Below are 20,321 nucleotides of genomic sequence, written 5' to 3'. Positions count from 1 at the left end.
AACTTTTTCACCTTCAGAAATGAATCATTGGAATTCACTATCTAAGGCTATGAAAGCACAATCACTCAGTACATTCAAGGCAGTGATTGATATTCTAAAATATTACAGGAATCAAAGAATATGGGTGAAGTGTTGAAAAGCAGTGCTGCAACATGAAATCTGGCCTAATCTTACTGTATGGCATAACAGACACAGCGGCCTGTTTTTATCCAGGTTTTTGTTGTCATATAGCAGATGAAGGTCCTGCAGCCGACTGTGTCCTTCCAAAACATCAAGTACCTATCTAAACTAATCCAAATTACCAGCATCTGACCTATTAAACTTCAGTGATTCAAATATTTAAATACTTAAATGTTGTGAGAATCTCTGCCTCCACCATCCTCTCAGTGTATTATAAACGCATTCTCTGGAGTCATCTGCAACACTACAAGATTTACTACTGTTTATCTATGTTCCTCATAATTTTATACTCCTCTCAAGGGTACTCCCCTCAGCCTGCTCTGGCCCAAACAAAATAAACACAGCCCATCCGCCTAACTTTAAGAACTCTTTTCACATTCAGGTTTCCCTAGACTTGCTCTTTATTTCAGCTCTATGCAAATATATTGGCACCAAAGTCCCTCTTCCCTCTTTTTCACTTTTAAGAGTCAAATTCAGTAGATGTGGATTTGCCTGCAACTAGCTTCTTCCAATCTACATTTAACAAGATTTGTCCAATAACCTTGAAATTGCTTTACCCCAATTCAGAACCTTGCCCACAGTTAGCATGGTGGTTAGTGTCATCCTGTTAAGAGTGCTGGCGACCCATGTTTGAATCCGGCACTGTCCATAAGGAGTTTGAACATTATCTCTATGTCTGCATGGGTTAACTCTCCAAAAATTATTGGGGTTGTAGGTTAATTGGGGTCTTTGGGCAGCGCGGGCTTGTTTACGGTTTTGTGTCTACATTTAACGTAAAAAAATTTAAAATAACAAAGTTGAAGGGATGGGTCAGTAAGTTTGCTGAAGATAACAGTACCAAGATTGGAGGTGTAGGGGATAGACTTGAAGTTGTCATAGCAGAAAAGTGGCAGATTGACCTCAATCCAGATAAATGTGAGATGATGCATTTTGGAAGGTCAAATCAGAAGGCTGAGTACAGGGCTAATGGCTGGATACTTAATTCTGTGGAGGAATAGAGGGACCTTTGGGTCCAAATCCATAGATCTCTCAAGGTTGCTGTTCAGGTTAATAGGATAATTAAGAAAGCCTAATAGTATCTTGGGCTTCATTAGTCAGGGGATTGAGTTCAGGAATTATGAGTTAATGTTTCAGCTCTATAAATCTCTGATGAGACCACATTTGGAATATTGTGTTCAGTTCTGGTCACCTCATTACAGAAACATAGAAGGTGCAGAGGAAATTTACTAGGATGTTGCCTGGATTGGAAAATATGTCTTGTTAGGCAAGCTTAGTAGAAGTAGGGCTGACAACCAGCACCTTTTTCCCAGGGTGGGAGTAACAAACACCAGAGGATATCTGTACAAAGTGAAAGGTGGAAATTTTGGGGGAGTCATCAGGGGTAAGATTTTGTTTTTAAGTTTGTGGATGTCTGGAATGCATTGCCAGGGATGGTGGAGGCTGGAATAATAAGGGCATTTAACAGACTCTTAGACAGGATCCTGCCCGTATCGGGGCCGCCGCCGTCTACCCTTCGCCCGGACCGGGGCCGGGGCCGCCGCTGCTCTCCCTGTGCCCGGACTGGGGCCGCCGCCTCCCCCTTGCTCCTGCCCGTATCGGGGCCGCCGCCGTCTACCCTTCGCCCGGACCGGGGCCGGGGCCGCCGCTGCTCTCCCTGTGCCCCGGACTGGGGCCGCCGCCTCCCCCTTGCTCCTGCCCGTATCGGGGCCGCCGCCGTCTACCCTTCGCCCGGACCGGGGCCGGGGCCGCCGCTGCTCTCCCTGTGCCCGGACTGGGGCCGCCGCCTCCCCCTTGCTCCTGCCCGTATCGGGGCCGCCGCCGTCTACCCTTCGCCCGGACGGATGGCAGTCTCTTCAATCTGAGGCGCCTGCAAGCTCACACCAAGACACAAGAGAAACTTGTCCGTGAACTACTCTTTGCAGATGATGCCGCTTTAGTTGCCCATTCAGAGCCAGCTCTTCAGCGCTTGACGTCCTGCTTTGCGGAAACTGCCAAAATGTTTGGCCTGGAAGTCAGCCTGAAGAAAACTGAGGTCCTCCATCAGCCAGCTCCCCACCATGACTACCAGCCCCCCCACATCTCCATCGGGCACACAAAACTCAAAACGGTCAACCAGTTTACCTATCTCGGCTGCACCATTTCATCAGATGCAAGGATCGACAATGAGATAGACAACAGACTCGCCAAGGCAAATAGCGCCTTTGGAAGACTACACAAAAGAGTCTGGAAAAACAACCAACTGAAAAACCTCACAAAGATAAGCGTATACAGAGCCGTTGTCATACCCACACTCCTGTTCGGCTCCGAATCATGGGTCCTCTACCGGCACCACCTACGGCTCCTAGAACGCTTCCACCAGCGTTGTCTCCGCTCCATCCTCAACATCCATTGGAGCGCTCACACCCCTAACGTCGAGGTACTCGAGATGGCAGAGGTCGACAGCATCGAGTCCACGCTGCTGAAGATCCAGCTGCGCTGGATGGGTCACGTCTCCAGAATGGAGGACCATCGCCTTCCCAAGATCGTATTATATGGCGAGCTCTCCACTGGCCACCGTGACAGAGGTGCACCAAAGAAAAGGTACAAGGACTGCCTAAAGAAATCTCTTGGTGCCTGCCACATTGACCACCGCCAGTGGGCTGATAACGCCTCAAACCGTGCATCTTGGCGCCTCACAGTTTGGCGGGCAGCAGCCTCCTTTGAAGAAGACCGCAGAGCCCACCTCACTGACAAAAGGCAAAGGAGGAAAAACCCAACACCCAACCCCAACCAACCAATTTTCCCTTGCAACCGCTGCAATCGTGTCTGCCTGTCCCGCATCGGACTGGTCAGCCACAAACGAGCCTGCAGCTGACGTGGACTTTTTACCCCCTCCATAAATCTTCGTCCGCGAAGCCAAGCCAAAGATATAGGGAGGGCTGAAAGGGAAAGGGGTGGCCTTTCTATTCAGGGAAAATATTACAGCAGTGTTTAACAGGACAGACCAGAGGGCTCATCTACTAAGGCTAAACGTGGTTGACCACGTTTATGGGATATTGTAGACCACAATGTCAGCAGGAATTGGATGAGCAAATTTGTAAAGATAGCTGATAATAGCAAAAAAAACAAGGTTGTGAAAGTAGGTGATTTTAACTTTCTACATTGACTGGGATTTCCATACTCTAAAAAGGCTGAATGGATTAGAATTTGTCAATATGTTCAGGAATGTTTCCAAAATCAATAAGGTCCAAGCTGGAGAGAGTGCATACTGGAACTCCCATTAGGGAACGAGACAGGACTGGTTTCAAAAGTGCATGTAAGAGAACACTTTGGATCTTGTGATCATAATGCCATTTAGTTTCAAGACAATTATGAGATAGGAATGGTCCTTGGGTTATGATTTTAAATTGGAGAAAAGTCAATTTTGATGGAATCAGAAAAGATCTGGCAAGTGTGGATTGGGACACACAACAAAATTGAGGGGTTGCAATGATATATTGAAAGAAATTTTTCTCTGAAGACCAAAGGAAGAGGTTTAGGGCAAGGAGTAAGAGGTTTAAAGGCGATCTGAGGAAGCATTATTTTATCTAGAGAATAGTTGGAATCTGGAACATACTGCCCAAGAAGGAGGTGGAGGCATAGCAGGGTATGGACTAAGAGATGGGAAACGGAAATATTATAGGTACTTTATTGATGGCATGAACATGAACAGCTGTGATAAACACTGGTATTTGGTTTTTACAACTAAGGCATCTCCATACTCAATAAAGGAAAAGACCCAGATACCAATGCCAAAATCAAGGCTGAAGCAGCTATAATCACGTTCATCTAGGCAAGCCAGCTGAAAGTTGTATTTCAACTTCCTCCTGCAATCCCTCCCACTGCTGAAATTACCAGTAGTCCTCAACCAATTGGATTAATTTCCTGTAAATGAAAATAGCAGACTATTGAACAAGGCAAGATCAGCCTTAATTAGTGAAGAGTTGAACTCTGAAACTAACCACACATTTATTTGAACTGCTCCAGTACAGTGACAACACTGACATCAACATGACAATACAGGAAATTGTGCCGTTGTATGTTATTCAAAAAAAGGACAAATCCTATTTTTTTAAACTACCACCCAATCAATCTACTCTGCATCATGATGTAAGATATTGTTGACAGTGCTATTAACAAGAAGTATCAGGAGTTGGTCAACTGAGAAAGGCAAAAAAAAATGCAGATGCTATAAATCTGAAAACACAAAATGCTGAAATAGTCTGGGGACATTTGTGGAGAAAGAAACAGGAATACTTCATGGGAGGGATTAAAGGGAATGTCAGTGAAAAGATGGAGATCAACAAAAAATGGATGATGATTGGTATCAACAGAGAGGAAGGAGAAGGCTTTGCAATGGCGATTATATTGCCTGGATGTGCTAGACGGGCTGAATACAAGAGAAAAAAAATGCTAGATTTATAGACTGCACAATTGTTGAAGATATGAAGTAAAAGTAATCACTAGAAAAGTCAAGCAACATTGGTGGCAAGGGAAGGTTGAGAAGGTTGGTCAGACTGACATGGAGCCTGAACCTTTAGCTCAGAGGGGAAAGGGGGAAGAAGAGGCAAGCTGAAGTGAGGGATTCAATAGGCCCTTTCAGGTGGGCCAAACAACCAGCTAAATATTTACCTACATAAATGCAGCAAGAGTACCTCCGAGGCACCGATGCCAACCCTCCTCAGGGAGGAATAATCTGCTGACGCACCTGAATGTACAGCCTCAGTAAGTGGCTGTTTAGGGAAGGGAAGCTTGAGAATCACTGCTTGAGAAAAATTGGCATTGGCCCATTTCCTTTGGAGTTATGAAACCGTGCATATAACGAGTCAATTAGGTACGATTAAAACAGTGGTTTTCCAAATTTTTACCGCTGCTCTAAAATTTTAGCTTCTCTAACAAGAACTAAGTTATCTAAGTCACACATGCACCTATCCAGACTTGGAAATATACAGTCTTTCATTCTTGCTATGTTTGGGAATTTCCTAATCAATACTGAGGGTGCCTTCAACAGTCTGCATTGGTTCAAAGTAGCTCACTTTCACGACAGCAAGCAAGAATGGGCAATAAATGTTGAGCATTCCTCCAATGATGAGACTTCTTATAAGATACAAATAGTCCAGGAAAAAAATGAACAAGCACATTTGTAAGTAGATTATAACACTATCAAAACTCCCTTCCACATTTGTTATTTTGAACGGATAATTGATGGTTTTACACTTTTGCTTATTGTGATACACCAAAACAATTTTCTCCTTTTATTTGGTTAGGTATTCCAAAGGAGTGGAAGCCACCTGCCCAGTGACAAAGCTAGTTCCAACACAAGTATTAAGCAACTTCCCCCCCCCCCCCCCACAACATGTAAAATGACACTGGAGACTTCAGGAGAAGGCTGAAATATACCACAGCATTTCTAAAATTTGCTTGAAAATGCTTCCTTCTCTGAGAACTTATTGCAGGGATTCACAAATAATTAAATGTCCACTGTAATTCATGATTGGACTGCTGAACTTTAATCTAACCTAATGGATGAAAATTTTCCAACATGCTGTTTCATCATACCACGGATGTCCTTGAATACAAATCAGTAAAAACTTAATATGCAGGTTCAACAAGCAACTTGGAAGCCAAATGATAATATTCACCTTTACTGTGTTATAGGTCATATTATATATTATATTGTATTATATATAAATGACTTTAAAAGACATAGATTATGGGGGTTTAGTGTAGGTCACAAACTATAACACTTCACAAAAGAAACCTCATTTAAAATGCAAGGCTCCAGTGGCTTCGCAAAAGACAATGGAACTGCTTTGGAAAGAACTTCAAAAGGAGGTGCAAGTTAGAATATAGTCTGGGCTGCTAAGATCTTTCAAAGATTGGGTTTGGGGCCTTGAGAGAGGTATTTGGTTTTTACAAGCTGAGAAAGGAAAAAACAAACAGGATTCTTCAGAGAGAGAAGTCAGTTCTACAGTAGCAGTTGAGGCTGCAAAACGGCAAGCTGGCAGGCTTGTTGAAAACCCCATTTTGAAAACGGATTGTGAGTTCTGAGTTCAGCCTATTCAAAACCCTTGTCATCCTTACAAGAGGAAATGGCTGGCTAGAGTGTATCTCCTGTAATAAGGGAAACAAGAGGAACTCTGTGGTGACCTGGAAGAAGAGGTTATCATTTGGAAAACCCATGATGGGGCAGGACACTGAAGTGACTGATTGGAGGAAATCAAGTTTGGATGTCCAACAAGCAACAAATATCTCTCTGAAACCAATGAGAACCTTCCTGAGCAGTAGCCATTTAACTTTAAGCACCAGAGCCTGGTGAAGAATCATACATGTTAAATTCTGTGCACAGTATAAGAATTGCATGAACTTGGAGAAGTGAAAAGTGAATAATTGGACTGTGAAACAAAGAACTTTCCTGAACATATACACATTACATAAACATGCACTTAGAATTAGAAGGAGGTTAAGTTAATTGTAATAAATTAAAGATTGATCCTATTATTATGTTTAAAGAAAATTAAAAGCAACTTTTGTTTAAGTAACCATATGTCTTGATGATCTTCTATTACTGCTGGTTTTTGGGGTCCTCTGGGCTCATAACAACTGCAAAGAGATTTTAGTACAAATATACTGTTGCAATATACAGCCCTGTTAAGACCAGCTGTGGAATCCTGTTTTCAAATTTGCCCTCTCGACCTAAAAAAGGTTAAACTTGCAGCAAAAGTTTAGATTTATTCCTGAAACAGCTGGCTTGTTATGAATGGAAAGGTTAGACAGACAAAACCTGTACTTTCGAGTGAAAGAATGGGAAATGAAACAAAATTCTTGTGGGGGTTGCCAGAGTAGCTACAGAGTTGATGTTTTCCATGTTTTCCAAGACTTTAGTCTCAAAAGAAGAGATCACAGTCTGAAAATAAGGGGTCAATTATTCAGAACAGTAGAGAAACTTTTTCACCTTCAGAAATGAATCATTGGAATTCACTATCTAAGGCTATGAAAGCACAATCACTCAGTACATTCAAGGCAGTGATTGATATTCTAAAATATTACAGGAATCAAAGAATATGGGTGAAGTGTTGAAAAGCAGTGCTGCAACATGAAATCTGGCCTAATCTTACTGTATGGCATAACAGACACAGCGGCCTGTTTTTATCCAGGTTTTTGTTGTCATATAGCAGATGAAGGTCCTGCAGCCGACTGTGTCCTTCCAAAACATCAAGTACCTATCTAAACTAATCCAAATTACCAGCATCTGACCTATTAAACTTCAGTGATTCAAATATTTAAATACTTAAATGTTGTGAGAATCTCTGCCTCCACCATCCTCTCAGTGTATTATAAACGCATTCTCTGGAGTCATCTGCAACACTACAAGATTTACTACTGTTTATCTATGTTCCTCATAATTTTATACTCCTCTCAAGGGTACTCCCCTCAGCCTGCTCTGGCCCAAACAAAATAAACACAGCCCATCCGCCTAACTTTAAGAACTCTTTTCACATTCAGGTTTCCCTAGACTTGCTCTTTATTTCAGCTCTATGCAAATATATTGGCACCAAAGTCCCTCTTCCCTCTTTTTCACTTTTAAGAGTCAAATTCAGTAGATGTGGATTTGCCTGCAACTAGCTTCTTCCAATCTACATTTAACAAGATTTGTCCAATAACCTTGAAATTGCTTTACCCCAATTCAGAACCTTGCCCACAGTTAGCATGGTGGTTAGTGTCATCCTGTTAAGAGTGCTGGCGACCCATGTTTGAATCCGGCACTGTCCATAAGGAGTTTGAACATTATCTCTATGTCTGCATGGGTTAACTCTCCAAAAATTATTGGGGTTGTAGGTTAATTGGGGTCTTTGGGCAGCGCGGGCTTGTTTACGGTTTTGTGTCTACATTTAACGTAAAAAAATTTAAAATAACAAAGTTGAAGGGATGGGTCAGTAAGTTTGCTGAAGATAACAGTACCAAGATTGGAGGTGTAGGGGATAGACTTGAAGTTGTCATAGCAGAAAAGTGGCAGATTGACCTCAATCCAGATAAATGTGAGATGATGCATTTTGGAAGGTCAAATCAGAAGGCTGAGTACAGGGCTAATGGCTGGATACTTAATTCTGTGGAGGAATAGAGGGACCTTTGGGTCCAAATCCATAGATCTCTCAAGGTTGCTGTTCAGGTTAATAGGATAATTAAGAAAGCCTAATAGTATCTTGGGCTTCATTAGTCAGGGGATTGAGTTCAGGAATTATGAGTTAATGTTTCAGCTCTATAAATCTCTGATGAGACCACATTTGGAATATTGTGTTCAGTTCTGGTCACCTCATTACAGAAACATAGAAGGTGCAGAGGAAATTTACTAGGATGTTGCCTGGATTGGAAAATATGTCTTGTTAGGCAAGCTTAGTAGAAGTAGGGCTGACAACCAGCACCTTTTTCCCAGGGTGGGAGTAACAAACACCAGAGGATATCTGTACAAAGTGAAAGGTGGAAATTTTGGGGGAGTCATCAGGGGTAAGATTTTGTTTTTAAGTTTGTGGATGTCTGGAATGCATTGCCAGGGATGGTGGAGGCTGGAATAATAAGGGCATTTAACAGACTCTTAGACAGGATCCTGCCCGTATCGGGGCCGCCGCCGTCTACCCTTCGCCCGGACCGGGGCCGGGGCCGCCGCTGCTCTCCCTGTGCCCGGACTGGGGCCGCCGCCTCCCCCTTGCTCCTGCCCGTATCGGGGCCGCCGCCGTCTACCCTTCGCCCGGACCGGGGCCGGGGCCGCCGCTGCTCTCCCTGTGCCCCGGACTGGGGCCGCCGCCTCCCCCTTGCTCCTGCCCGTATCGGGGCCGCCGCCGTCTACCCTTCGCCCGGACCGGGGCCGGGGCCGCCGCTGCTCTCCCTGTGCCCGGACTGGGGCCGCCGCCTCCCCCTTGCTCCTGCCCGTATCGGGGCCGCCGCCGTCTACCCTTCGCCCGGACGGATGGCAGTCTCTTCAATCTGAGGCGCCTGCAAGCTCACACCAAGACACAAGAGAAACTTGTCCGTGAACTACTCTTTGCAGATGATGCCGCTTTAGTTGCCCATTCAGAGCCAGCTCTTCAGCGCTTGACGTCCTGCTTTGCGGAAACTGCCAAAATGTTTGGCCTGGAAGTCAGCCTGAAGAAAACTGAGGTCCTCCATCAGCCAGCTCCCCACCATGACTACCAGCCCCCCCACATCTCCATCGGGCACACAAAACTCAAAACGGTCAACCAGTTTACCTATCTCAGCTGCACCATTTCATCAGATGCAAGGATCGACAATGAGATAGACAACAGACTCGCCAAGGCAAATAGCGCCTTTGGAAGACTACACAAAAGAGTCTGGAAAAACAACCAACTGAAAAACCTCACAAAGATAAGCGTATACAGAGCCGTTGTCATACCCACACTCCTGTTCGGCTCCGAATCATGGGTCCTCTACCGGCACCACCTACGGCTCCTAGAACGCTTCCACCAGCGTTGTCTCCGCTCCATCCTCAACATCCATTGGAGCGCTCACACCCCTAACGTCGAGGTACTCGAGATGGCAGAGGTCGACAGCATCGAGTCCACGCTGCTGAAGATCCAGCTGCGCTGGATGGGTCACGTCTCCAGAATGGAGGACCATCGCCTTCCCAAGATCGTATTATATGGCGAGCTCTCCACTGGCCACCGTGACAGAGGTGCACCAAAGAAAAGGTACAAGGACTGCCTAAAGAAATCTCTTGGTGCCTGCCACATTGACCACCGCCAGTGGGCTGATAACGCCTCAAACCGTGCATCTTGGCGCCTCACAGTTTGGCGGGCAGCAGCCTCCTTTGAAGAAGACCGCAGAGCCCACCTCACTGACAAAAGGCAAAGGAGGAAAAACCCAACACCCAACCCCAACCAACCAATTTTCCCTTGCAACCGCTGCAATCGTGTCTGCCTGTCCCGCATCGGACTGGTCAGCCACAAACGAGCCTGCAGCTGACGTGGACTTTTTACCCCCTCCATAAATCTTCGTCCGCGAAGCCAAGCCAAAGATAGATAGAGACAGGATCAAAGAAAAATAAGGGTTATGAGGTAGGGAGGATACATATATATATATATATGTCAGCAGTGTGTTGTAATATTTTTTTCCATAATTCCCTTGAAATAAGTCATGATCACCAGCTTCACTGCTTATTTCCCAGGTCTGGTGCCACCTCGACAGCATTCCTGTATTGCTCTTCTCAAGACCTTCTTTCCCATTATCCTGATGCCCGAAATGCTGGCTGTGCATCTTTATCATTGCTTTTACCCCCCCCCCCCCATTACATCTCACTTTCACCCAAAATCCCTCCCTCTCTCTCCAACTACTCCCGGCCACATTTCCCACAAAGCTCTTTCCCTGCTTTATCCCTCCTTTTTCACCTTTCCCGATCCTCCAACTCTCACTCTTTCTCCAGAAATCAATTTCTTCTCCCTTGCTCACCACCCCACGTTCTCTTTCTCCAGAACTCTGACACGCATTCTGGCTCCCTACCCAAGTACGTCACCCCACGACAGTGGCTCCCCCACCCCCACCGTCACTTTCCTCCCTTTGGCCTTTCTCCACTCTCCCGGATTGTCTTCCTCTCCATCATTCACCCGCCTTCCCGATTTCGGCTTCCCACTCACCCTTTCCCGACCCCCCCCCCCCCTCTTCTTCTCCAGCTTTCTCACCGTCTCGACCTCTGTGCTCAGCGTCTCCCAAAACAAGCTCTCACTTCCGCTCCTGCGCACTGCGCGTTCACCGGCGCCGCGCGCGGTCATTCATGGCGGGGTGGGGGGGGAGGGCGGTCTTCCCACCGAACAGACCAGAGGAGAGCTCCGGGACCGTTATGCCCTCACCCCCGCAACCCACCCCACTTCACCAGCGGCCGGTTGCGCTGCCTAAAATGGCGGAAAATCCAACTGCCAGCGAACTTTATTTTGTTTTTGAAAAACTACACTCGACCTTTCCCGGTCCCTGGAACCTGCAATTTAATTACCGGATTTGCTTACAAGAGCGTAATATCGGAGGAGAATTCGGGCGAGTCCCGGCGACATGGTTTCGACTGACACTCCGTGCGAAGCTCCTCACAAAATGGCAGCCACTGCACCGGCTTCTCGACTGGAAAGGTCAGCGGCCCGTGACCCGGAACCGCTTCCTCATTCTCCGTGTTGCCATAGTGACAGCCCCGCTCTGGCCTTTCGCACTCGCAGCCCCACTACCACCATTTTAGGAACCAGCATCTTCATTACAATTGTTCTTCGGAGTATTTGGCTAATGATCGAGGTAAACAAGAAAATCTGCAGATGCTGGGGGTGCAGTGCAGTCCATGGAAAGCAAAAATCAGTCAACGTTTTGCCCGAGTCCTGCTTCCACAGGGCCGGAAAGTCAGGCACTGAATTTAAAGAAGGGCTGACAGGTGGGAGGTTGAATAAGGACAGATTTTTTTTTAAAAACTCCCCACAGCAAGTTTAAAAATATAACCCAAACCAATGGGTAATGAAACCTTGAAGCCAGAAAGGTTGGTTATGTATCTTTATCTTTGCTTCCTTCTTCTCTCTCTTTGGCTTGGCTTCGCAGACGAAGATTTATGGAGGGGGTAAATGTCCACATCAGCTGCAGGCTCGTTTGTGGCTGACAAGTCCAATACAGGACAGGCAGACACGGTTGCAAGGGAAAATTGGTGGGTTGGGGTTGGGTGTTGGGTTTTTCCTCCTTTGTCTTTTGTCAGTGAGGTGGGCTCTGCGGTCTTCTTCCAAGGAGGTTGCTGCCCGCCGAACTGTGAGGCACCAACTGGTTAGCCTGCTAAGTTTATTGGGCATTGTGTTTCTACTTCAATCAAGGTCTTTCTTTCGTGTTCTACCAATGATTGTTAAAAGCAGGAGGAGAGAACGGTGGTATTTAAAGTTGAAACCACAATCGCAGAGCTCCTGTTGGAAAGACCACGAGTGAAAGAAGGGAAGTTTAGGGGTACGTTTTCTACAATGCTTTGAGTTACGTGCTCTCTTTTTGTTTGGACTGTGACGAGTCCAGAAGACCCCAAAACCCAGCAGCAATAGATATACAGCACAACAAAGGGTTACTTAAACAAAAGTTGCTTTTAATTGAAAACAGAATCAAACTTTAACTTGTCACTATTAACTAACCTAACTTAACCCTGTTCTAATTCGAAGGGCATGTGTGTGTAAATTTAAGAAAAGTTCTTTGGTTCACAGTTCAATCTCACTTCTCATTCCTTCAAGTTCACTGGTTGCAGGCAATTCTGATTCTGAGCACAGAATATAACATGTATGAAGTTCACCAGGCTTTGGGGCTCGAAAGGCAAATGTTTACCACTCAGGAAGGTTCTTATAGGTTTGCAGAGAGAGATGTGTTGTTCCAGGATTTCCACAACTGAGGTACCATCATTAGTCACTTCAATTTCTTGCTGATGAAACTTGCCCCATCAGGGTTCTCCAGATGATAACCTCTTTCTTTCAGGCTACTGCAGAGTTCCTTTCTGTTCCGCTTATTTCAAGAGAAACATCAGACAGATAGCACTTCCAACCATCCGCCACTTTAGAGCTTCTGTTCAGTTCCAACAAGCTTCTCCTGGCTTGTAACAGTTTTCTGTGTCACAGTCAAAGACTCTCTTCTATTTTTCTCTCTATCTGAGATTCAAAACTGCCAGCAGCATGTCCTTCTCTCTCTCACTTGCAAAACCCTTGACCTTTTCCAGTAAACAATAGGCACTTTCAGGTGGCCAATTGACCCACTTGTAAAGCCGCATATTTTGGCAAAATGCAGCTGTGGGAAGGCCACGTAAATGTGCAGGAGACACCTGCAAGGCGAGTTTGGTAAACCTCCTCCGAGAGGGCTAAACCCCGCAGCACAGTGGCCTCCCCAGCCATCTGAATGCAGCTGCCTAAAAGCGGCTGCATTTGGATGCCAGTCAGCTAGCCAGCCCCTGACAGCTCCTCTCCCAGTCCCCACATTGTCGGGCAGCCGGTGCGGGCTGTCCCCACACTGATCCTGCTGCCCCGCATTCTCCCCACTCATGAAATCAGTCCCCACACCGTTGGGCAGCCGGTGCAGGCTGTTCCCCCACTGTCGGGACTGATTTCGGGAGTGGGGAGAAGGGGACTGGTGCGGCCGGCGGGGGAGAAGGGGACTGGTGCGGCCGGCGGGGGAGAAGGGGGCTGACCAAAACAATGCTGGTACCTGACTCAAGCGCCTCTTTCTCCCCCGCCGGCTGCTCCAGGCCCTGTACTCACCCGCCAGTGCTCCAGCCTTCTCCCCCACCGGCCGCTCCAGCCCCTGTACTCACCCACCAGTGCTCCAGCCCCCGTGCTCCCCCCTGCCGGTGCTCCATCCCCCGTACTCACCCACCGGCCGCTTCAGCTCCCGTACTCACCCGCCGGTGCTCCAGCCTTCTCCCCTGCTGGCTGTTCCAGTCCCCATACTCACCTGCCAGAGTTCCAGCCCCCGTACTCATCCGCCAGTGCTCCAGCCCCCATATTCACCTGCAGGCCACTCCGGCCTCCTTCTCTCCTGCTGGCCGCTCCAGCCCCTGTATGCACCCGCCGGTGCTCCAGCCTTCTCCTTCGCCAGTCCCTGCAGCCTCCTTACTCACCCGCCGGCTGCTCCAGCCCCCCTACTCACCTGCTAGTGCTCCAGCCTCCTCCACTGCTGGCCGCTCCAGCCCCGGGAGTGGGGAGAGAGCGGGGCAGCGGGATCAGTCTGGGACGTCCCCATGCTGACAGCCCACGCCTGCCGCCCCACAGTGTGGGGACTGAATTCCTGAGTGGGAAGAGAGTGGGGCACCGCGATCAGTGTGTGGACGTCCCACGTGGGACATCCCTGCGCTGGCCTTCCCAGCTGACAGCCCAAGGGACAGGAGCCGGAATGTGCTCAGATGCGCATCCCGGCGCAGCTGTCCTTTCAGGTGGCCAGTGCTGCGCTTTCAACGCTGCCACCTGAACTGCAATTTAAAGGGATGCTTCTGCTTCTTCAGGCAGAGAATGCACCTGAAAAAGCCTAATAGGAGTTAGTCTTCTGCTTCTATCTGTTGTTTTAGATAAACAATAATCTCTCAATTACTTCTGAGTGAGCACTTTGCAGAGGTCAAAAGCCTTGCAAAATTTAGTCCCAAAACAGACAACCTGGCTCTGGTTGTTCTTCCAAGACAATAGTCCATTCATTTTATGACATCATTTCAATTAGCACTTACATGTGAAATGTGCATAACATGCCTCACAGTTCCTCTTCAAAGCACTGTGGATATGATTTCTCCAGTATTTCAAATAAGATCTGTTTTGAAGTGTGTGTTTGTATGTAACCTCTAATTTTACCAGTTTATCTTCCAAAAACATTCCCAAATATTCCATCACAACTCACTTAACCCTCTTCTAAGTGCATGTGTGTGTGTGTGTAAGTTCTGCAAAGTTCTTTGGTTCACAGTCCAATCTCACTGGTTTCAGGCAATTCTTATACTGTGCACAGAATTTAACATTTATAAAGTTCACCAGACTTTGGTGCTTGAAATGTAAATGGTTACCACACAGGAAGGTTCTCGTCAGTTTTCAGAGATATTTGTTGTTCCACGACATCCACAACTGATTCCTTTGTCTCCAGTGTCTTGCTGACGAAACTTGCCCCCTTCCGTGTTCTCCAGATGATAACCTCTTTCTTTCAGGTCACCACAGAGTTCCATTCTGTTTCTCCTATCCCAAAGGAAACACTGGACAGCCAATCCTCTTCTTTGGTCAGGCCGTCTTCCAAAGCTTGTCAGTTTGTCCCTCTGGAATCGATGCAGACACCAGTATGTGTGTGTGTGTCTCTCTCTCTCTCTCTCTGCTTCTTCAGGTGCATTGTCTACCAAGAGTGTGTCTACAGAAGCAGCCCTTTAAATTGCCGTTCAGGTGGCAGCGGTAAAAGCGCAGCACTAGCCACCTGAAGGGACACCTGCACCAAGTGTGCCTCTGAGCACACTCTGTCTCCTGTCTCTTTGGGCTGTCAGGTTTGGATGGCTGGCTGTCAGAGTTGGGACAGCTGGCACAGGCTATCAGCGCGGGGACTTCCCCACACTGACACTGCTGCCCCTCTCTCCCAAAAGCTCGACACGAGCCCCCACACCGTCCCAACAGCCTGACACGAGCCCCCACACCCACCCCCCCAACAGCCCGACATGAGATCCCACATCCGCCTGACACGATCCCCCACACCGCGGGGTGGCCAGCGCAGAGACGCCACGCACAGGGATCTCCCCACCCCAACAGCCCACACTGGCCGCCCTGCAGCGCAGGGACCCACATCGGGATGCCGGGAGAGCTGGACAGCAGTATGGGGACGTCCCCGCACTGACCGCCCGTACTGGCCACCCCACGGTGTGGGGGATTGTGTCGGGCTGTTGGGGGAGCGGGCGTGGGGACCCACACCGGGCCATTGGGAGAGCGGGTGCAGGGACCCATGTCAGGCCGCTGGGAGAGCTGGGCAGCGGCATGGGGACGTCCCACATGGGATGTCCCCACACCAACAGCCCACGCCGGCTGCCCCTGCCCTGATGTCCCAGGCAGGGGCAGCTGGGAGGGGAGCTGTCGGGTGCTGGCCAGCTATCTGTCATCCCCTTAGCGGCCACTTTCAGGCGACTGCATTCATGTGCAGGGGGTGACCTCACTGCTCCAGCGATTATCCCTCCCAGAGGAGGGTTACAGAGTTTGCCTCAAAGGCACCTCCTGCGCTTTCAAGTGGCCTCCCGACAGCCGCATCTCAGGGTAAAATGGCTCGGTGCCAGGAGGGTTAATCGAATTACAACAGCCAAGTGCAGGCCGGCCAGAGAGTCCAGTCCAGATAATTTATATGGAACCAATGGCAAGGTGTGCACTAATGGGTGGGATGGAACCACACCTTGATTGGCAGCTAGTGTGTCCTCCAATTCAATAGGAGGGCAGTGTTGTCACATGATAGCCACAACCTTTCCCAATACAATATTGGAAGATTTAAATTACTGCATCCTTTGCAGAACACCATGACATGAATTATCAGTTTGTTTTAAATTTCAGCACACCATTTTTGAGAACAAATATTTTAGATTACATATTACAGTAATTTTCTTTTAAAAATCACAAATTTGTAGCAAGTTAATTTGACACAAAAGCCAAATTCTATCAATCCTGGAAATTTAAAATAAAAACTTAATGCTGGAAATGCTCAGCAAGTGAAGCAGTATCTCTAAATGACCTGAAATATTAACTATTTTGTTATTTCACAGATACTGCTTCAACCTGCTGAATATTTCTACCATTTTACCTATTTCAAATTAATTTCATTTAGGTTTAATTATAAAAATAGCTGAAGCTCCAGACACATTTGGTAGGTTAAAAAAAAATCTTTGCTGTTTGAAACAATAATTAGTCAACAATAAATGCTTTATTCAAAACATCTGGAAAATGTGAGGTGGATAAAGCATGGACGAGCTACATATGAATTACAATGGAACGAATTTTATTTTCTTCTTCAAATGTGTACAAACATGCTTTGTTTTAAAAATAATAAATGTTTATTCAAAACACATTGACATGTGAAGTTATATAATTTACTCTTGGCCAATGCTCTAGACACTATTAGCGTGTTAGAGAACAAGTCATTCACGTCAAGCCTTACAGGTAACTGCACAGTGCAGCACAACAAAACATGAAAATCAGGTAGCTGTCAAGTCAGCTGGCTTAAGGTAAGGCAATTATAATTCTCTCAAGAGGAATAAAAGATTTCCTCATCTTTTATAGATAGTAAATGCTGCTGGGAAAATATTGCATGAAATCAGAACCAAGTTGAGTTGAGAAGATTTTTACCTTTCCAGAGAAAAAATACACTCTATACTAATTCATAAGTGATAATATGGGGACCATACTGGGAATGAAAATCGAGGAAAAGGACGTAGGGATATGAAGATGATAAGATATTCTAATTATCAAGTCAGGGATGAGAGATATTTTCTCACCCCAAAAAAATAAATCACTTTCTGGAATTACTTCATTGGGTCCAGTATCCATTTTAACTTATTATGGAAACCTCGTGATACCACAGATGCTTCATTGTTGGCAGGTGTAAAATGAGATTCACATCATCCACACCTAGTTTCTCTCACAAAAAGACAATTCTTGTCAACCCTTCATACAAATCTCATAAACCAAAAGTCACAGATGTGATAACTTTTAGTGAACATTGCAAACAAAGAAAATACAAATATATTCCACCGATTTAGTCTCCTCACCAAGGTACATGAAAAGTGTGAGGTCAGAGGTGCTTCAGGTTAGAATGATTTCATCCACAGCTATTTGACAGTTTCATTTGAGTAAATTCTTCTCAGGAATCAGTCAGGCTCTTCAGATCCTCCTCCATCTTCTCAGCAAGAAGATCATCCATTTTTTTCTAGAAGAGAACTTAACTTGTTTAAAAAAATTAATGAAATTATTCGTGTCATTTTTGCAGTTATCTTTGTTTATCCTATTTAATTAAACACATAATAGGACCCATACAATTAAACAAACAGCTGGAGGAGGTCTCATTGGGAAGCCACCTTCACACCACTCCTAATGATAAGGTAGCAGCAGGTTCCCTTCTCAACTAAAGATTGCATCTGGATTATACTACAAAAGACAATCAATAATTGAGCAAGTTACAGCTTTTAAATATCACTCGTTTTTTGGTTCATTGTGCACTTTAAGGATGCAGACATTGCTGGCAAGGATATAATTTATAGTACATTTCTAATTGTACTCAAGATGACGGTGGTGAGTTACCTTCTTAAACTGCTGCTGTGCTTCTGGTGAAGGTACACCTACTGTGCTCTTGTTACAGGATTTAAACCCAGCAACAATGAACCAGCATATAATAGGGAAAGGAACTGTGGTTTGTGCTATCCCCATGCACTTTCTAGGCTGTGGAAAGTACTGTTGCAAGTCCACATAACTTTGCTTAGCCATTCTTTATGGCATTTAACCTATCTTTCATTTTATAATGGACCTTGTTATTCATTATTTCTCCTCTTTTCCCTGTGTTTCCAAGTATATTATATTCCTAATTATAATTTATTATGATAATTCATTGCCCTCTCCAGAAATGCTGTCTGAACTGCCAAATAATTTTCCAGAATTTATAATTAATTTAAGATTTGGTTGAGATTATCACTTACCAACTCAAGTTTTGTTTCTTCAATTTTCACTTTGGCAGCATAGAGATTCTGAAAAGCAAATTCAACAACCCCCCCCACCAAGCCAACAGAAAAGGTTAATATCACATAGCAACAACCATTAGAACTTAGATTTCACGAAAGAGTACAGAACTTATTTAAGAGGTGATGCTTTAAGGTAATATCATCAACTCCATTCCTAATCTTGCCAACAGAAACTCATCAACTCCATTCCTAATCTTGCCAACAGAAACAAAATCAACTCAAGACACTTACAGGCGTAAGATCAAGGTAGGACTTCAGTTTTGCATTTAAAGATGCTACTTCCTTCTTTACATTTTCCAGCTTCTAAAAAGAAAACATTGAACAATCAGTCGAAATGGATCCCACTCCAGCAATTCAAGGTAAACTTCTTCTGCATCACAACCCCATTTCCAATCAATGATTGGGAAAAGAAACTGTTGTTTGCATAGTCCAGACTTTATATATCATGGATATTAGTTCCAAATAGGTTTCAACCATCTTACTGCTGCAAAAATACATTACATGTCCATGAATATTTTTATTTTTAAAAATCAGATAAACAATTGGACAGATTCTTAATAAACAAGAACATAAGAAATAGGAGCAGGAGCCGGCCATCCAGCCAGTCAAGCCTGCTCCACCCTTCAATGAGACCATGGCTGATCTGATGATAGGCTTATCTCCACCTACCTGCCTTTTCCCCATATCCCTCAATTCCCTTACTATGTAGAAATCTATCTTTGTAATATATTGACTGAGATCTCATCCACTGCTTCAATGGGCAGTGAATTACACAGATTCACCACTCTACAGAAAAAGCAGTTCCTCCTCATCTCTGTCCCAAATTTACTACCCTGAATCTTGAAGCTATGTCTCCTAGTTTTGGTCTTCCCTCCCACTGCAAAGAACTTACCTACCTCAATTTTATCTATGCCTTTCATAATTTTACATGTTTCCACAAGATCACCTCTAAATTCTTCTAAATTCCAGCTAATACAGTTCCAGATTACTCAATCTCTCATAGACCAACCCCTTCATCCCTGGAATCAACCTGATGAACCTCCTCTGCACCATCTCCTAAGCTAGTACTTCCTTCCGCAAATCAGGAGACTAGAACTGCACGCAGTACTCCTATTATATGTGGATTGTGGAGGAACATGTGGCCTCCCTGTTTGGGACATTGTGGATTGCAGAGAGTCAAATGACCTCCCTGTCTGAAACTTATTTGGAGGTCGCATTACCTGCCAATCAAGGTTGGACTCCAGCCACCCATTGGTGCACACCTTGCCATTGGCTCATTCAAATGACTCAGTGTCATCATTGGCCAGACACCCAGATCAGAACATCGATGCATACCACATTTTTCTTTCTCTCTGCCTGTTAGTCCAAGTCTCGGACATCTATCCGTCCCAGGTCACTCGCGTGGAGATTGCTGGAGGAGTCATCGATCCGTCCCAGGTCACTCGCGTGGAGATTGCTGGAGGAGTCGTGGGTAAGGTACGCGCTACACTGAGTTGAACCGTAGTACGGTAATAGATCATGGCTTGTAAAGAACTGCATCCCTATTGGTACAGGGAATCAGGGGTGTGTTTGAAAGTCCCTGTCTATGAAGTGTGTTCATGTGCATGAGAATGTGTTAGGATAAGAAGTCACTGGTATTGGATGCACTTGCTTGCATCGTTAATAGTTTTTGTTTCATACCGTGTAGGAGATAGGTGACCACTGGATTCGGAGTCCAACCCAAGTCCGATATGAATGTCTATATGGTTATTTAGTAGTAGCATAATTATGTATCATTTGATGTCTTCCCCTGTTCTTCTCCTGTATGTTTAATACAGTTACCTGTGATTGCAACACTTGTGTCCAGACTTACCTCTCTGTAAACCCACCAAACCAGATACTTCCCAAACACAATAACTCCAGATGAGGT

The 20,321-nt window shown here is 45.7% G+C and overlaps 3 protein-coding genes across 25 annotated transcripts in view; 1 reads left to right on the top strand and 2 right to left on the bottom strand.

Moving 5' to 3' along the window:
• ark2n (arkadia (rnf111) N-terminal like PKA signaling regulator 2n) overlaps nt 1–11,333 on the bottom strand; it is a 116,767-nt gene extending 105,434 nt beyond the window's left edge. For 5 of the 7 annotated variants that reach the window (XR_011353324.1, XM_069923779.1, XM_069923785.1 and 2 more), the window contains exon 1: nt 11,211–11,333. The gene's annotated coding sequence lies outside the window, so the exon portion shown is untranslated. Of the gene's footprint in view, nt 1–10,889; nt 10,958–11,197 lie in introns of those variants that run through there. The other 2 variants (XM_069923782.1, XM_069923780.1) reach the window with 2 other exon arrangements.
• The window catches only part of LOC138757076 (uncharacterized), a 40,803-nt gene continuing 31,427 nt past the window's right edge, over nt 10,946–20,321 (top strand). For 3 of the 14 annotated variants that reach the window (XR_011353325.1, XM_069923801.1, XM_069923800.1), the window contains exons 1-3: nt 10,947–11,327; nt 18,618–18,658; nt 19,776–19,883. Coding sequence is in view for 12 of the 14 variants with exons in the window: in XM_069923801.1 (XP_069779902.1) it covers nt 10,982–11,327; nt 18,618–18,658; nt 19,776–19,883 (495 nt within the window). In the remaining 2 variants the exon portion in view is untranslated. The other 11 variants (XM_069923802.1, XM_069923803.1, XM_069923796.1 and 8 more) reach the window with 8 other exon arrangements.
• Nucleotides 16,587–20,321, bottom strand: part of haus1 (HAUS augmin-like complex, subunit 1) — a 36,586-nt gene continuing 32,851 nt past the window's right edge. For 2 of the 4 annotated variants that reach the window (XM_069923788.1, XM_069923787.1), the window contains exons 7-9: nt 18,644–18,715; nt 18,371–18,418; nt 16,587–17,607 (exon numbers count right to left, since the gene is read on the bottom strand). In XM_069923788.1, the coding sequence (XP_069779889.1) occupies nt 17,542–17,607; nt 18,371–18,418; nt 18,644–18,715 (186 nt within the window). In that variant the 3' untranslated portion in view covers nt 16,587–17,541. Of the gene's footprint in view, nt 17,608–18,370; nt 18,445–18,643; nt 18,716–20,321 lie in introns of those variants that run through there. The other 2 variants (XM_069923789.1, XM_069923790.1) reach the window with 2 other exon arrangements.

The sequence above is a fragment of the Narcine bancroftii genome, chromosome 3, assembly GCF_036971445.1.
Source record: "Narcine bancroftii isolate sNarBan1 chromosome 3, sNarBan1.hap1, whole genome shotgun sequence".
In the NCBI taxonomy this organism is placed as follows: domain Eukaryota; kingdom Metazoa; phylum Chordata; class Chondrichthyes; order Torpediniformes; family Narcinidae; genus Narcine; species Narcine bancroftii.
The sequence above is the reverse complement of the archived record's forward strand: the minus strand, read 5'-3'. Positions and strand labels throughout refer to the sequence as shown.